Source organism: Schistocerca cancellata, chromosome 7 (genome assembly GCF_023864275.1).
Source record: "Schistocerca cancellata isolate TAMUIC-IGC-003103 chromosome 7, iqSchCanc2.1, whole genome shotgun sequence".
Lineage (NCBI taxonomy): Eukaryota > Metazoa > Arthropoda > Insecta > Orthoptera > Acrididae > Schistocerca > Schistocerca cancellata.
In genome coordinates, this window is record NC_064632.1 from 497,072,258 (window position 1) to 497,086,874 (window position 14,617).

General features: G+C 44.5%; 1 protein-coding gene across 1 annotated transcript in view; it reads right to left on the reverse strand.

The window, feature by feature from the left end:
* LOC126092436 (programmed cell death protein 2) overlaps positions 1 to 14,617 on the reverse strand; it is a 72,540-nt gene that overhangs the window by 26,810 nt on the left and 31,113 nt on the right. Inside the window, exon 3 of the mRNA XM_049908036.1 lies at positions 1,097 to 1,314. Coding sequence (XP_049763993.1) covers positions 1,097 to 1,314 — 218 coding nt within the window. The remainder of the gene's footprint in view (positions 1 to 1,096; positions 1,315 to 14,617) is intronic.

Genomic DNA, 14,617 nt, shown 5'->3' on the forward strand with positions numbered 1-14,617 from the left:
TTTTGCATTTTCTTTTTTAGTCACCTTCTCATCTCAATTAATGCACCACCAGCTTCCAAGCAAAGAAGGATGTCGATGATGATGATGTTTGGTTTGTGGGGCACTCAATTGTGCAGTTATCAGCACCCATACAAATCCCCAATCTTTACACAGTCCAGTCTCGGGAGGTTCAAAAATGATGATGAAATGAAGGACAACACAAACACCCAGTCCCCGGGCAGAGAAAATCCCCAACCCAGCTGGGAATCGAACCTGGGACCCCGTGATCCAGAGGCAGTAACGCCAGCCACTAGACCACGAGCTGCAGACAAGCAAAGAAGGGGATATGTAGCAGACTGCCTATCTGGAATGGGGAAATGCATGGACATGAGAATATCCTTGCTTACTTGTGTTCTTTCCACCAATTTTTGTGCGCACCCTTTTAATCCTGTATGTCTGCGACTGCACTTGAGAAAAGGGACATTGTGTGGACATGCCTTTAGACTTATGCTTGCTCTATTGATGATATTTGTTTTATGTGCATTAAGCCATGATCCAAAACATAATTCTCTGCTTAACATTTTGTCTTCCAATACGGGAAACATCATCAGAGACTCCAATGAATTATGAAGCAGTTACAGTCAGAAATAAGCTCAACAAGCTGAACTATTTATACACATCCACGCAACAGTTGGCTTGTGATATCAGACCACTGCCCAAGATTGCAGAGGCATGCCCATGTAAATTGTGGAATTTGTAGTGGGGCAGAGTTTAACAGAAAAGAAAAAGTATTAAAATTAGACAAGTTGTGGACCTTAGGATTACATAAAATAAGCAGCACCAACTCTTCCCTGATACAAGCTCCGTAACATACCAGTGAGACACCATGATTTTAGGCAGTGGTCTGATGTCACAAATCGATCATAGCATAGATACATATAATCAGTTTGTCTTCCTGAGTTTCAGACTAACTGCTTTCTAAGTTGTTAAAACCTCTGATGATGTCTCCAGCTTTGGAAGATGAAATGTCAGTCAGAGAATTATGTCTTGGACCACTTTCTCCTACCTCGTTTCTAGCCTCCAGTGCACATGTGTATGCTTAATAACTGACACATACCTGAAACTCAAACTTCCTGTCTCCTCCACAATACTGACAGGGTGGTACTGTCAAAGGGTCTGCCACATTTGCAATCCACAGTGGCTCCCCGCCCCTGTCGTAGCGAAGCACTTGGCGTGGATGCCGATTTGTGCATTTCTTGAAGTGGTGGAAAGTTCGGTCATCCGATTGCTCAGATCTTGCCATACGCAGGAGGTCTTCATCCACCTGACTGTTACCTGCACAACATTCATTCATTTAAGCTAGATCCTAGTTTACTTCCAGCCAGTAAAATGTGTGTGTGTGTGTGTGTGTGTGTGTGTGTGTGTGTGTGTGTGTGTGTAGAAATGGAAAGCTGCAAAAAAAATAAAATACAAATATACACTCCTGGAAATGGAAAAAAGAACACATTGACACCGGTGTGTCAGACCCACCATACTTGCTCCGGACACTGCGAGAGGGCTGTACAAGCAATGATCACACGCACGGCACAGCGGACACACCAGGAACCGCATTGTTGGCCGTCGAATGGCGCTAGCTGTGCAGCATTTGTGCACCGCCGCCGTCAGTGTCAGCCAGTTTGCCGTGGCATAAGGAGCTCCATCGCAGTCTTTAACACTGGTAGCATGCCGCGACAGCGTGGACGTGAACCGTATGTGCACTTGACGGACTTTGAGCGAGGGCGTATAGTGGGCATGCGGGAGGCCGGGTGGACGTACCGCCGAATTGCTCAACACGTGGGACGTGAGGTCTCCACAGTACATCGATGTTGTCGCCAGTGGTCGGCGGAAGGTGCACGTGCCCGTCGACCTGGGACCGGACCACAGCGACGCACGGATGCACGCCAAGACCGTAGGATCCTACGCAGTGCCGTAGGGGACCGCACCGCCACTTCCCAGCAAATTAGGGACGCTGTTGCTCCTGGGGTATCGGCGAGGACCATTCGCAACTGTCTCCATGAAGCTGGGCTACGGTCCCGCACACCGTTAGGCCGTCTTCCGCTCACGCCCCAACATCGTGCAGCCCGCCTTCAGTGGTGTCGCGACAGGCGTGAATGGAGGGACGAATGGAGACGTGTCGTCTTCAGCGATGAGAGTCGCTTCTGCCTTGGTGCCAATGATGGTCGTATGCGTGTTTGGCGCCGTGCAGGTGAGCGCCACAATCAGGACTGCATACGACCGAGGCACACAGGGCCAACACCCGGCATCATGGTGTGGGGAGCGATCTCCTACACTGGCCGTACACCACTGGTGATTGTCGAGGGGACACTGAATAGTGCACGGTACATCCAAACCGTCATCGAACCCATCGTTCTACCATTCCTAGACCGGCAAGGGAACTTGCTGTTCCAACAGGACAATGCACGTCCGCATGTATCCCGTGCCACCCAACGTGCTCTAGAAGGTGTAAGTCAACTACCCTGGCCAGCAAGATCTCCGGATCTGTCCCCCATTGAGCATGTTTGGGACTGGATGAAGCGTCGTCTCACGCGGTCTGCACGTCCAGCACGAACGCTGGTCCAACTGAGGCGCCAGGTGGAAATGGCATGGCAAGCCGTTCCACAGGACTACATCCAGCATCTCTACGATCGTCTCCATGGGAGAATAGCAGCCTGCATTGCTGCGAAAGGTGGATATACACTGTACTAGTGCCGACATTGTGCATGCTCTGTTGCCTGTGTCTATGTGCCTGTGGTTCTGTCAGTGTGATCATGTGATGTATCTAACCCCAGGAATGTGTCAATAAAGTTTCCCCTTCCTGGGACAATGAATTCACGGTGTTCTTATTTCAATTTCCAGGAGTGTAATTGGTCCCAGGTTCAGTTCCAAAATTGACTACCCATTCTTTGGTAATTAATATATTCACAAAGTACTTTTGGTTATAAAAGGTAAATAACCTCACCAGGAAAAACATTAGTTATCCCCTTAAAAGAAAACACTGGTCCTTTTGGAGAGTTGTAGACATAGTAGAATTGGTACCAGGCGATTCTGTGACCCTCCACTGTGAAAGTAAAACATGGCAGTCAAGTGGTGTGTATGTATCAGTCAGATGCATGAAATCAGCACAGTAAGAGGGAGTCATGATACAGTCACACAAAGGAGCTATTGTGTTTGTACGTGCCTACAATCACATCATGAAGGAACCTGCCCAATGTGTTGGTGCACTGATGCGGTCTATCCTTCGTGCGTACAAGGAATGGTGTAATACTGTCACAGTGAAAGAACATTGGTTGTAAAAAAGAATCCTATCTGATTGGGATCAAAGACAAGTGCTACGTCTTGTTAGTGGCCATTGGTTTCAAATCCAGCAGGAACCGCTGCTGTCAATGGATGCGTGTCTATCTCAACTACTTTCTGATTGAACATTCCTACGGGAACTGCATACAAAGGACATCAGGAGTTTGGAACGTCACAGAAAGCCACTGCCCATAGTCACACAAGAAGCTGCAGGTCTTCAGTGGACCAAACAATACAGAAACTGGACAATATCTGACTGGAGGCATATAGAATGGCCTGAGAAGATTCGATCTGTCTTATTTCCAAATCATACAAGATGATGAGAGCCTGAGTTGAGGCCTTTTTCAAGGCTAGAGGCAATGTTAAATGACACACCAGCCTAAAGACTGTGCCATCATTTCACAGTACAGAGAAAGTTTAGCCTAGCTTAGCAGGTGGCGCCAAGTCTGCAGTAGTTCATTGTGCCACACCAGCACCACCTGGAAGCAGCAATGGGTAGTCAGTGATGCACCAAAGGAACAGTGGGGTTTAAGAGATGGCTGACAGCTGTCAACAAAAATGAGCAGTCCTGAAGATTAGAACTATGGGCCACCCATTGTTGCCTTGGTGTCAGAAGAGCCTTTTACTCGTTCTCCTTGACAGCGCAGATAGTGGAGGAATTTTGTGCTGCAATGTAAGGTGAACCAAAGGCCAGAGCAAGTTTGTTTTGTCTGCCCACAGTGTAGCTGGCTGTGAGCTGACAACAAGCAGAACTGGTATGAGAGTAAAGGAGTTTAATTGGGTACTGATTTTGTACTATATACTGCCTTTCATTGACTTGTGTCTAGCTGGTTCTGCCTGGATATCCAATGATCAATGTTATATTATGAAACTTCCTGGCAGATTAAAACTTTGTGCTGGACCGAGGCTCGAACTTGGGACCTTTGCCTATCGTGGGCAAGTACTCTACCAACTGAGCTACCCAAGCACGACTCACTCTGGAATGTTATATTATCATTTAATTATATACCGTCTCAGAGCTTTTATGCATGTCTACCTAGCATTCCATTTTTGTGGAATCTGTGGACTAGCATCTAATGGTATTAATTTTGCTATTTTGGTACTATTAGTATTGACATTTTATTCTAAAATTTTGTTCTGCTCACTGGATTTTAATTCTTTGAGTTGGTCTAGTGCAATTGATTCTGTAATTTTGATACTGTCCTTTTTTTCTTTAGATGTTCTTCTCTGATGGTTCCCAAGTTCTTCTCCGACTTGAATTTTGCAATAGTTTGTTATTAAGTGATTTCTATTAAGGTTCTGCCTATATATAGTGAACTTTTATCACTTATAGCAGAATATTTTTGTGATTCTAGTGTAATTGCACAGTCTGATAAAGGTACATGCCATCACAACCCTCCGTCATTTCCATTTCTCAGCCTATGCTGCTGTTAATACTACCTCCCAGGATCCATCTTACTCTGCTGTTTCACACCGAGGCTAATGCTATGGCATTAGCCTTCCCATGCCATTCAAAAGTTTTGTCTGTAACATTCCTTTTGTTTGTTTGGCAGTAGTTTTTTCAAGCCAATTTTTAATCTTATGCAAAACAGATAAATCATTTTCTTGTACAACACCACTAGCTCTGTCTATTGAAACAAAAATAAATATTCAGTAATGGGTCACCAAAGTATTCATAAATTTGACAAAAAATGTTGACAACATATTTACTTATTAATGAGTCTAGAATATTTTCAAAATAACAGCTTCATTTGTTATAACTGATAACAGTTATTTTTCTGTGGAACTACTAAAGGACACTTGATACTACATAATTCGTTCGCTGAACAATTGGTGCAGTCACAAAATGGTTGAAAATTTGTTGCAGTTTATTATTTCCCTAAATCTGACCTCATGTCGCACAAAAACTGTGAATGACGCAGCCTTGAAATTTTAACTGTGTGATGGGTATAAGTTTTGCATCTGACCCCAATAAATCCTTTTGATAACTATTAGTTTCAATTCTAAGCATCTTAAATTTGGCCAAAACTGTAATAGAGATCAAGATTTAGCCACCCCTCTTTAATCTACACTATTACACTAAGACAAGACATTGTTTAATGTTGCTACCAAAAACCTCACAAAGCTCTCAAAAAATTTACTCCAAATTCAAGCGCAATGCTCTAATAAACATTCAGATGTACACGGACTATATATATAAAAACAAAGATGATTTGACTTACCAAACGAAAGTGCTGGCACGTCGATAGACACACAAACAAACACAAACATACACACAAAATTCTAGCTTTCGCAACCAACGGTTGCCTCGTCAGGAAAGAGGGAAGGAGAGGGAAAGACGAAAGGATTTGGGTTTTAAGGGAGAGGGTAAGGAGTCATTCCAATCCCGGCAGCGGAAAGACTTACCTTAGGGGGAAAAAAGGAAAAAAGGACAGGTATACACTCGCACACACACACACACATATCCATCTGCATATACACAGACACAAGCAAACATTTGTAAAGGCAAAGAGTTTGGGCAGAGATGTCATTCGGGGCGGAAGTACACAGGGAAAGATGATGTTGAAAGACAGGTGAGGTATGAGCGGCGGCAATTTGAAATTAGAAATTAGCGGAGATTGAGGCCTGACGGATAGCGAGAAGAGAGGATATGCTGAAGGGCAAGTTCCCATCTCCGGAGTTCTGACAGGTTGGTGTTAGTGGGAAGTATCCCGATAACCCGGACGGTGTAACACTGTGCCAAGATGTGCTGGCCGTGCACCAAGGCATGTTTAGCCACAGGGTGATCCTCATTACCAACAAACACTGTCTGCCTGTGTCCATTCATGTGAATGGACAGTTTGTTGCTGGTCATTCCCACATAGAAGGCTTCACAGTGTAGGCAGGTCAGTTGGTAAATCACGTGGGTGCTTTCACACGTGGCTCTGCCTTTGATCGTGTACACCTTCTGGGTTACAGGACTGGAGTAGGTGGTGGTGGTGGGAGGGTGCATGGGGCAGGTTTTACACCGGGGGCGGTTACAAGGGTAGGAGCCAGAGGGTAGAGAAGGTGGTTTGGGGATTTCATAGGGATGAACTAAGAGGTTACGAAGGTTAGGTGGACAGCGGAAAGACACTCTTGGTAGAATGGAGAGGATTTCATGAAGGATGGATCTCATTTCAGGGCAGGATTTGAGGAAGTCGTATCCCTGCTGGAGAGCTACATTCAGAATCTGATCCAGTCCCGGAAAGTATCCTGTCACAAGTGGGGCACTTTTGGGGTTCTTCTGTGGAAGGTTCCGGGTTTGAGGAGATGAGGAAGTGGCTCTGGTTATCTGCTTCTGTACCAGTTCGGGAGGGTAGTTATGGGATGCGAAAGCTGTTTTCAGGTTGTTGGTGTAATGGTTCAAGGATTCCGGACTGGAGCAGATTCGTTTGCCATGAAGACCTAGGCTGTAGGGAAGGGACCGTTTGATGTGGAATGGGTGGCAGCTGTCATAATGGGGGTACTGTTGCTTGTTGGTGGGTTTGATGTGGACGGACGTGTGAAGCTGGCCATTGGACAGGTGGAGGTCAACGTCAAGGAAAGTGGCATGGGATTTAGAGTAGGACCAGGTGAATCTGATGGAACCAAAGGAGTTGAGGTTGGAGAGGAAATTCTGGAGTTCTTCTTCACTGTGAGTCCAGATCATGAAAATGTCATCAATAAATCTGTACCAAACTTTGGGTTGGCAGGCCTGGGTAACCAAGAAGGCTTCCTCTAAGCGACCCATGAATAGGTTGGCATACGAGGGGGGCCATCCTGGTACCCATGGCTGTTCCCTTTAATTGTTGGTATGTCTGGCCTTCGAAAGTGAAGAAGTTGTGGGTCAGGATGAAGCTGGCTAAGGTAATGAGGAAAGAGGTTTTAGGTAGGGTGGCAGGTGATCGGCGTGAAAGGAAGTGCTCCATCGCAGCGAGGCCCTGGACATGTGGAATATTTGTGTATAAGGAAGTGGCATCAATGGTTACAAGGAAGGTTTCCGAGGGTAACAGACTGGGTAGGGATTCCAGGCGTTCAAGAAAGTGGTTGGTGTCTTTGATGAAGGATGGGAGACTGCATGTGATGGGTTGAAGGTGTTGATCTACGTAGGCAGATATGCGTTCTGCGGGGGCTTGGTAACCAGCTACAATGGGACGGCCGGGATGATTGGGTTTGTGAATTTTAGGTAGAAGGTAGGGGTGCGGGGTGTTGGTGGGGTCAGGAGGTTGATGGAGTCAGGTGAAAGGTTTTGTAGGGGGCCTAAGGTTCTGAGGATTCCTTGAAGCTCCGTCTGGACATCAGGAATGGGATTACCTTGGCAAACTTTGTAAGTAGTGTTGTCTGAAAGCTGACGCAGTCCCTCAGCCACATACTCCCGACGATCAAGTACCACTGTCGTGGAACCCTTGTAAGGATTTATTCCAAGATTTATTGATGACATTTTCATGATCTGGACTCACAGTGAAGAAGAACTCCAGAATTTCCTCTCCAATCTCAACTCCTTTGGTTCCATCAGATTCACCTGGTCCTACTCTAAATCCCATGCCACTTTCCTTGACGTTGACCTCCACCTGTCCAATGGCCAGCTTCACACGTCCGTCCACATCAAACCCACCAACAAGCAACAGTACCTCCATTATGACAGCTGCCACCCATTCCACATCAAACGGTCCCTTCCCTAAAGCCTAGGTCTTCGTGGCAAACGAATCTGCTCCAGTCCGGAATCCTTGAACCATTACACCAACAACCTGAAAACAGCTTTCGCATCCCGTAACTACCCTCCTGACCTGGTACAGAAGCAGATAACCAGAGCCACTTCTTCATCTCCTCAAACCCGGAACCTTCCACAGAAGAACCCCAAAAGTGCCCCACTTGTGACAGGATACTTTGAATGTGGCTCTCCAGCAGGGATACGACTTCCTCAAATCCTGCCCAGAAATGAGATCCATCCTTCATGAAATCCTCCCCACTCCACCTAGAGTGTCTTTCCGCCGTCCACCTAACCTTCGTAACCTCTTAGTTCATCCCTATGAAATCCCCAAACCACCTTCCCTACCCTCTGGCTCCTACCCTTGTAACCGCCCCCGGTGTAAAACCTGTCCCATGCACTCTCCCACCACCACCTACTCCAGTCCTGTAACCCGGAAGGTGTAAACGATCAAAGGCAGAGCCACGTGTGAAAGCACCCACGTGATTTACCAACTGACCTGCCTACACTGTGAAGCCTTCTATGTGGGAATGACCAGCAACAAGCTGTCCATTCGCATGAATGGACACAGGCAGACAGTGTTTGTTGGTAATGAGGATCACCCTGTGGCTAAACATGCCTTGGTGCACGGCCAGCACATCTTGGCACAGTGTTACACCATCCGGGTTATCTGGATACTTCCCACTAACACCAACCTGTCAGAACTCCGGAGATGGGAACTTGCCCTTCAGCATATCCTTTCTTCTCGCTATCCGCCAGGCCTCAATCTCCGCTAATTTCTAATTTCAATTTGCCGCCGCTCATACCTCACCTGTCTTTCAACATCATCTTTGCCTCTGTACTTCCGCCCCGACTGACATCTCTGCCCAAACTCTTTGCCTTTACAAATGTCTGCTTGTGTCTGTGTATATGCAGATGGTTTTTTCCCCCTAAGGTAAGTCTTTCCGCTCTCGGGATTGGAATGACTCCTTACCCTCTCCCTTAAAACCCAAATCCTTTCGTCTTTCCCTCTCCTTCCCTCTTTCCTGACGGGGCAACCGTCGGTTGCGAAAGCTAGAATTTTGTGTGTTTGTTTGTGTGTCTATCGACCTGCCAGCGCTTTTGTTTGGTAAGTCTCATCATCTTTCTTTTTAGATATATATATATATTCTATTTTTTTTAACATTAATGTACAGGTTTTCTGTTACAATCAATGGCGAGGAAGAACATTCTCTGCTGTGAAAAAGTATGGTTTAGTTTCCTTTCTCACAGTAATTTTTAACTATGATAGGAGGGCAATTAAACCAGTTGACAAATTGTTTCTCCCATACATATTCTCTCCCCTTACATATGATTTTAAACATAGATTGTATACACAACAATGTGCTGTTTTGTTTTCTTCCTCTCAGTCAGTTTCAACAGAAAACAGGAAAGCTGTATTTATGGCTTACTGGATTACAATTAGAATAATACTACAGAATCTGAATCACCCAAAACTTTGTAATCATATCCATTCGCAGATTAAAACTATGCAAAATACCTTAGCATCATTGAAGCTACTATCATCAAATAATCAGCTGTTGGAGAGGTCTCGTTCCCACCCCATATACCGATCAGCACAACTGATTTACCCACTCATTTTATGTGACTTCAGTTCCCAATCAAGGTTTTGTTAGCAATAACAATAAACAAGGCTCGGGGGAGGGGGGGGGGAGAGAGAGAGAGAGAGAGAGAGAGAGAGAGAGAGAGAGAGAGAGAGAGAGAGAGAGAGAGAGCGGGGCCAGATGGACAGAGAGACTGGGGAAGGGAGGGCGAGTGGGAGGGGGAGGAAGAGGAGGAGATAGAAATAAAGGGGAGGAGGAAATGTACAAAGAAAGGAGCGAGGAGGAGGAGGAGGACAAAGAATGGGAAAAGAGAAGGAGATAAGGATTCGTATCCAATTCCAACACTAATATAGCAATAGCGAAGTATTGCTGGGTTCGCTAGTCCACAAATATTATCGTCAGTCATTTGACATGCACAGCTCCATAAGTGCTTCCTCTAGACTTTTTTTGCATTATGGTCTATGGTGATTCATGTCCAAGCCACTCCTGTATGTTTGCTGAGCAAGCCTTAGTTTTTGATAGTTTTCATGTTAAAAGCCTGTGCCCCACTTCCATTTGTCAGAACTTTTAATACACACTGAATGGAAAATTTCTGTTTCACACACATAACTATAGTCTCAGACACACTATTCACCACTACATTCTTTTGTTTATCTCCTTTCCTTTCCAAACCTTTTGCTACTTGAGACAGTGTAGAGGCAGAACTGTTTACCTTACAGGCACCCAACTTTATAGGAATGTTCAGACTGTGCACTACAGGATTTGCATTGTTTGTAATGTTTGTGTCCTGTCTTGCCTTTAGGTACCGGTACTGCTACAGGGACAAAGGGCTGAAACACTAGCTTCAGTGTGCAACACAGTTACAGACGATTAATATGGGTCTGGACAAGGTGAGCAAAGCTTTACTCATAAAGCTGTTTTATCAAAACAAGAGCAGTAGTGCTGCTGCACCTCATGAGTGTCGGCATATTAAAGGAATATGGAAGGTCCTCTTTCCACATCAGGGTTAAAGAACAAGATTAGAAAGTTCAAATTAACTGGTGATTTGGGAACTGCCCATTGGAGAGGTCACACAACATGTTGTTGAAGAAGTTGCTGTTGCAATGGCTGAGAATGCTGGATGAAATTTGTGATCTTCAAGCAGTGCATGGGCTGTGTCATGACAGCTGAACATTCCACAGTCCATTTGAAAAGCTCTGTGAACAATTGTGAAATGGTATCCATACAAATTTCACATTACTCATCAACTTTTGACATGTGACACAGACATTCATGTTGTCTTCGCTCTTACATTTCTTGCAAGGGTTGAAGTTGTTGATGTGTGACCTTTGAACACTTTTTGTAGTGATGAAGCACACTTTATGCTCACTGGGGAGTGAACACTCAAAATTATCACTTCTGGGGATCATCATGCGTGGTGCAGGGAATGGCAATTGAATCTCAATGTATACAAGTGTAATGTGCTGCGAATACATAGAAATATAGATCCCTTATCATTTAGCTACAAAACAGCAGGTCAGCAACTGGAAGCAGTTAATTCCATAAATTATCTGGGAGTAGGCATTAGGAGTGATTTAAAATGAAATGATCATATAAAGTTGATCGTCCGTATAGCAGATGCCAGACTGAGATTCATTGGAAGAATCCTAAGGAAATGCAATCCGAAAACAAAGGAAGTAGGTTACAGTACGCTTGTTCGCCCACTGCTTGAATACTGCTCAGCAGTGTGGGATCCATACCAGATAGGGTTGATAGAAGAGAGAGAGAAGATCCAACGGAGAGCAGCGCGCTTCGTTACAGGATCATTTAGTAATCGTGAAACCATTACGGAGATGATAGATAAACTCCAGTGGAAGACTCTGCAAGAGAGACACTCAGTAGCTCGGTACGGGCTTTTGTTAAAGTTTCGAGAACATACCTTCACCGAAGAGTCAAGCAGTATATTGCTCCCTCCTACGTATATCTCGCGAAGAGACCATGAGGATAAAATCAGAGAGATTAGAGCCCACACAGAAGCATACCGACAATCCTTTCCACGAACAATACGAGACTGGAATAGAAGGGAGAACCGATAGGGGTACTCAGGGTACCCTGCGCCACACACCGTCAGGTGGCTTGCGGAGTATGGATGTAGATGTAGATGAATGAACATTCCCATGCATAATGAACATGCCACTGTGTGGTGTGGCTTCACAGTACATTTCATGATTGGTCCATTTTTCCTTGAACTTGGACCCCAAGGACCAAGGACATGCGGTGTGAACAGCACACGTTACTGTGATCTGCTTTACCAACATAAGGTCCCTGTTCCATGAGAGAGAGGTGTTTAGACTCAACTGTTTTGATGCATGATGCGGCTCTACCTCACATTGCTCAAGAGGTCACTCAGTTACTATGTAACATAGCTCGAGAAAACCAAATCAATGACCAACTGTACCAAACTGCGTGGCCACCAAGATCACCAGATTTGAATCTGTGTCATTTCTGGCTGTAGGGTACCTGAAGGACAAGGTTTATCAATGGAGAACTAACACACATTGACAGTTGAAAAAGACAACAGTGAGAGAGGTAGCCAACATCCCATCTGAGATGTTTTAGGCAGCAGTAGAGGAATCTCTATCATTCATGGCTGTCATGGATGCAGATGGTCATCACACTGAGCAACATTTGTAACCTTAAACATAAACAAAGTATGCAGTTAATGAACATTACCCTTTCATGTAGAAATTAAAATGTGTTTCTTTCGATAGTTTATTTGTTATTTCTCTTTCATGTGCCCTTACAAATGTTTCCATAAAGTTTCATTGTCCGTCGGAACACCGTATAAATAAAAGCTGCTTAGAAAGTAGGTACAAGTATATTTCTAATGAAAAAATGTCAAAACTACTCCTGCAGGAACACTACAGACAGTGTACACTATCTGAACAACAGTATCTAGACACCTATTAATGGACATTCAGATAGGGCATGTCCGCCCTTTGCCTTTGTGATGGCTGTAACTCTGCTCTAGACACTCTCAGTCAGAATGTCTGTGGATGAATGGCAGCCCGTTCTTTCTTAAGAGCCAAAATAAGGGAAGGTAGTGGTGTTGGATGCTGGGTCTGAAGCGAAGTTGACGTTCTATCTCATCTCCAAGGTGATCCACTGGAATAATGTTTAAAGTCTAAGAAAGGCCAGTCCATTTCAGGAATGTTATTGTCCACAAACCACTACCTCAAAGATGCTGCTTTATAACAGTGTGCTTTGTCATGATGATACAATCAATCATCATCTCTACTGTACGCAATACACAACATGGTAATATGTGTTCACATTTTTCAGTACTTAGCGTTTTCTTAAACACAATAATGGGACCACATCCCAACCATGAAAAGCACCCTCATGCCATACCAACACCTCTTCTGGACTTCATTGCTGGCACTAAAAGCGATGACAGGTACTATGACTTGTAGCCATATCTATCATATTGTATTCCAAACAATTCTGCAGATATGCATATTCTAAGGTTAATAAAACTACAGAAAAGTTGTTATGTGCATAATTAGTCAACAAGACAATCCACCAGAAGTGCTTTCAGACAACCAAATGCACTAACTGTCCCCACACTATATACAGGGTGTCCCAGGAGGAACGGTCAATATTCAGGGACATGACAAGAATGACCATTTGAAGCAAAAATCTTCATGTACACTTATGCCCTATTCTGAATGGTTTCTGAGATAGAACACATTTATTTTTTGTGTTATTCAATACAATTTTGGGTTTACATATGTCCATCAATTACTGAACACAACAACACACATTTTACAATGTATCACGTTTTCTACATGTGATTTTTCACCACACATGTGTATGTGAAACACTGATATGTGCAGAAAGTTGCCATGTGCTGGTAGTAGGACTACGCTACACCACTTCATTAATGTGTTGCTGTTTCTGCACAAGTTGTTGAACTACACATTCAGAAGAATAATGGGAACTTGGCAAAATACTAGTGCTGAAAACTCTGGTAAATACTCGACAATCAGGAATTCGACATGTTGGAAATCGAAAACGATATTCAACAGAAGCAGGAGCACTACCATCGCAGAACCCGTAAACATACATTGTATCTGCATATGCTTCATTAGTGTGTATGTGTGGCACTAGCCAGAATGTGTGGGAACACAGTTAACTTATACTTCTCTCTGACGCACTCTCAACACACCATGGACAACTGCACTTTTAACAGGCTTGTTTAACCCCTCAAACAAGTTCTACAAACTGGACTTGGACAGGCTACTGCCTCGCCACACATGCTCTCCAAAGTGAGTTTGGGCTGCCTGGGAGCACTGTACTGCAAACTCTGCAAATGGCAGTAGAGCCCTCAGTTGGCAACATTCAGGAGGCTCTAAAAAATGTATTTCAAGCTTATCAGCCTCAAGGGTTGCACTACTCAGTGTAAGTGTCATCTAACAGATACTGTTGATGTTTCTGTTGTCTAGGGAAGGCAGCAATGACAACGTCCGTAATGACAATGACACACAAACATTAAGTTGCAAAGGCGATCTTGAAGAAGTGCTGACTGCTGATAGTTGTTCTACAAGAATGTGGCCTGTCAAATGTTGTGAAATAGGAGTAAACTTGCATTTATGGGGAAACCATTTGTAAAAATTCATTTTTAACATCCTCCGAATCCACTTGACATTTTCAAATTCTTTTTTGAGATAGATTGTTAACTATGAAATTAAGGAGATGAACAAATATGCTTCAGCCCTGGTAAAAATTGCTGTTTTGAAGAGCACGCCGCAGTGTGTAGTGTGAAGCAGTCACCCTCCATTTCTGGCAGTGGCGCCACTGTGGCAATCACAGCTTTGGTGTTTCCCTCTGGTGGGAAAGGGGAAAGGTTGCTGTTCACATGCATTTAAGGGGTGCTATGAGCTCGCCAGTCAATTTGTCTGAGTCAGTCTGGGGTCAGTATCTCGTCCCCAGCTTGCTAGTCTGTCCCTCGTCCACATTTGTTAGGCAGTTAGTG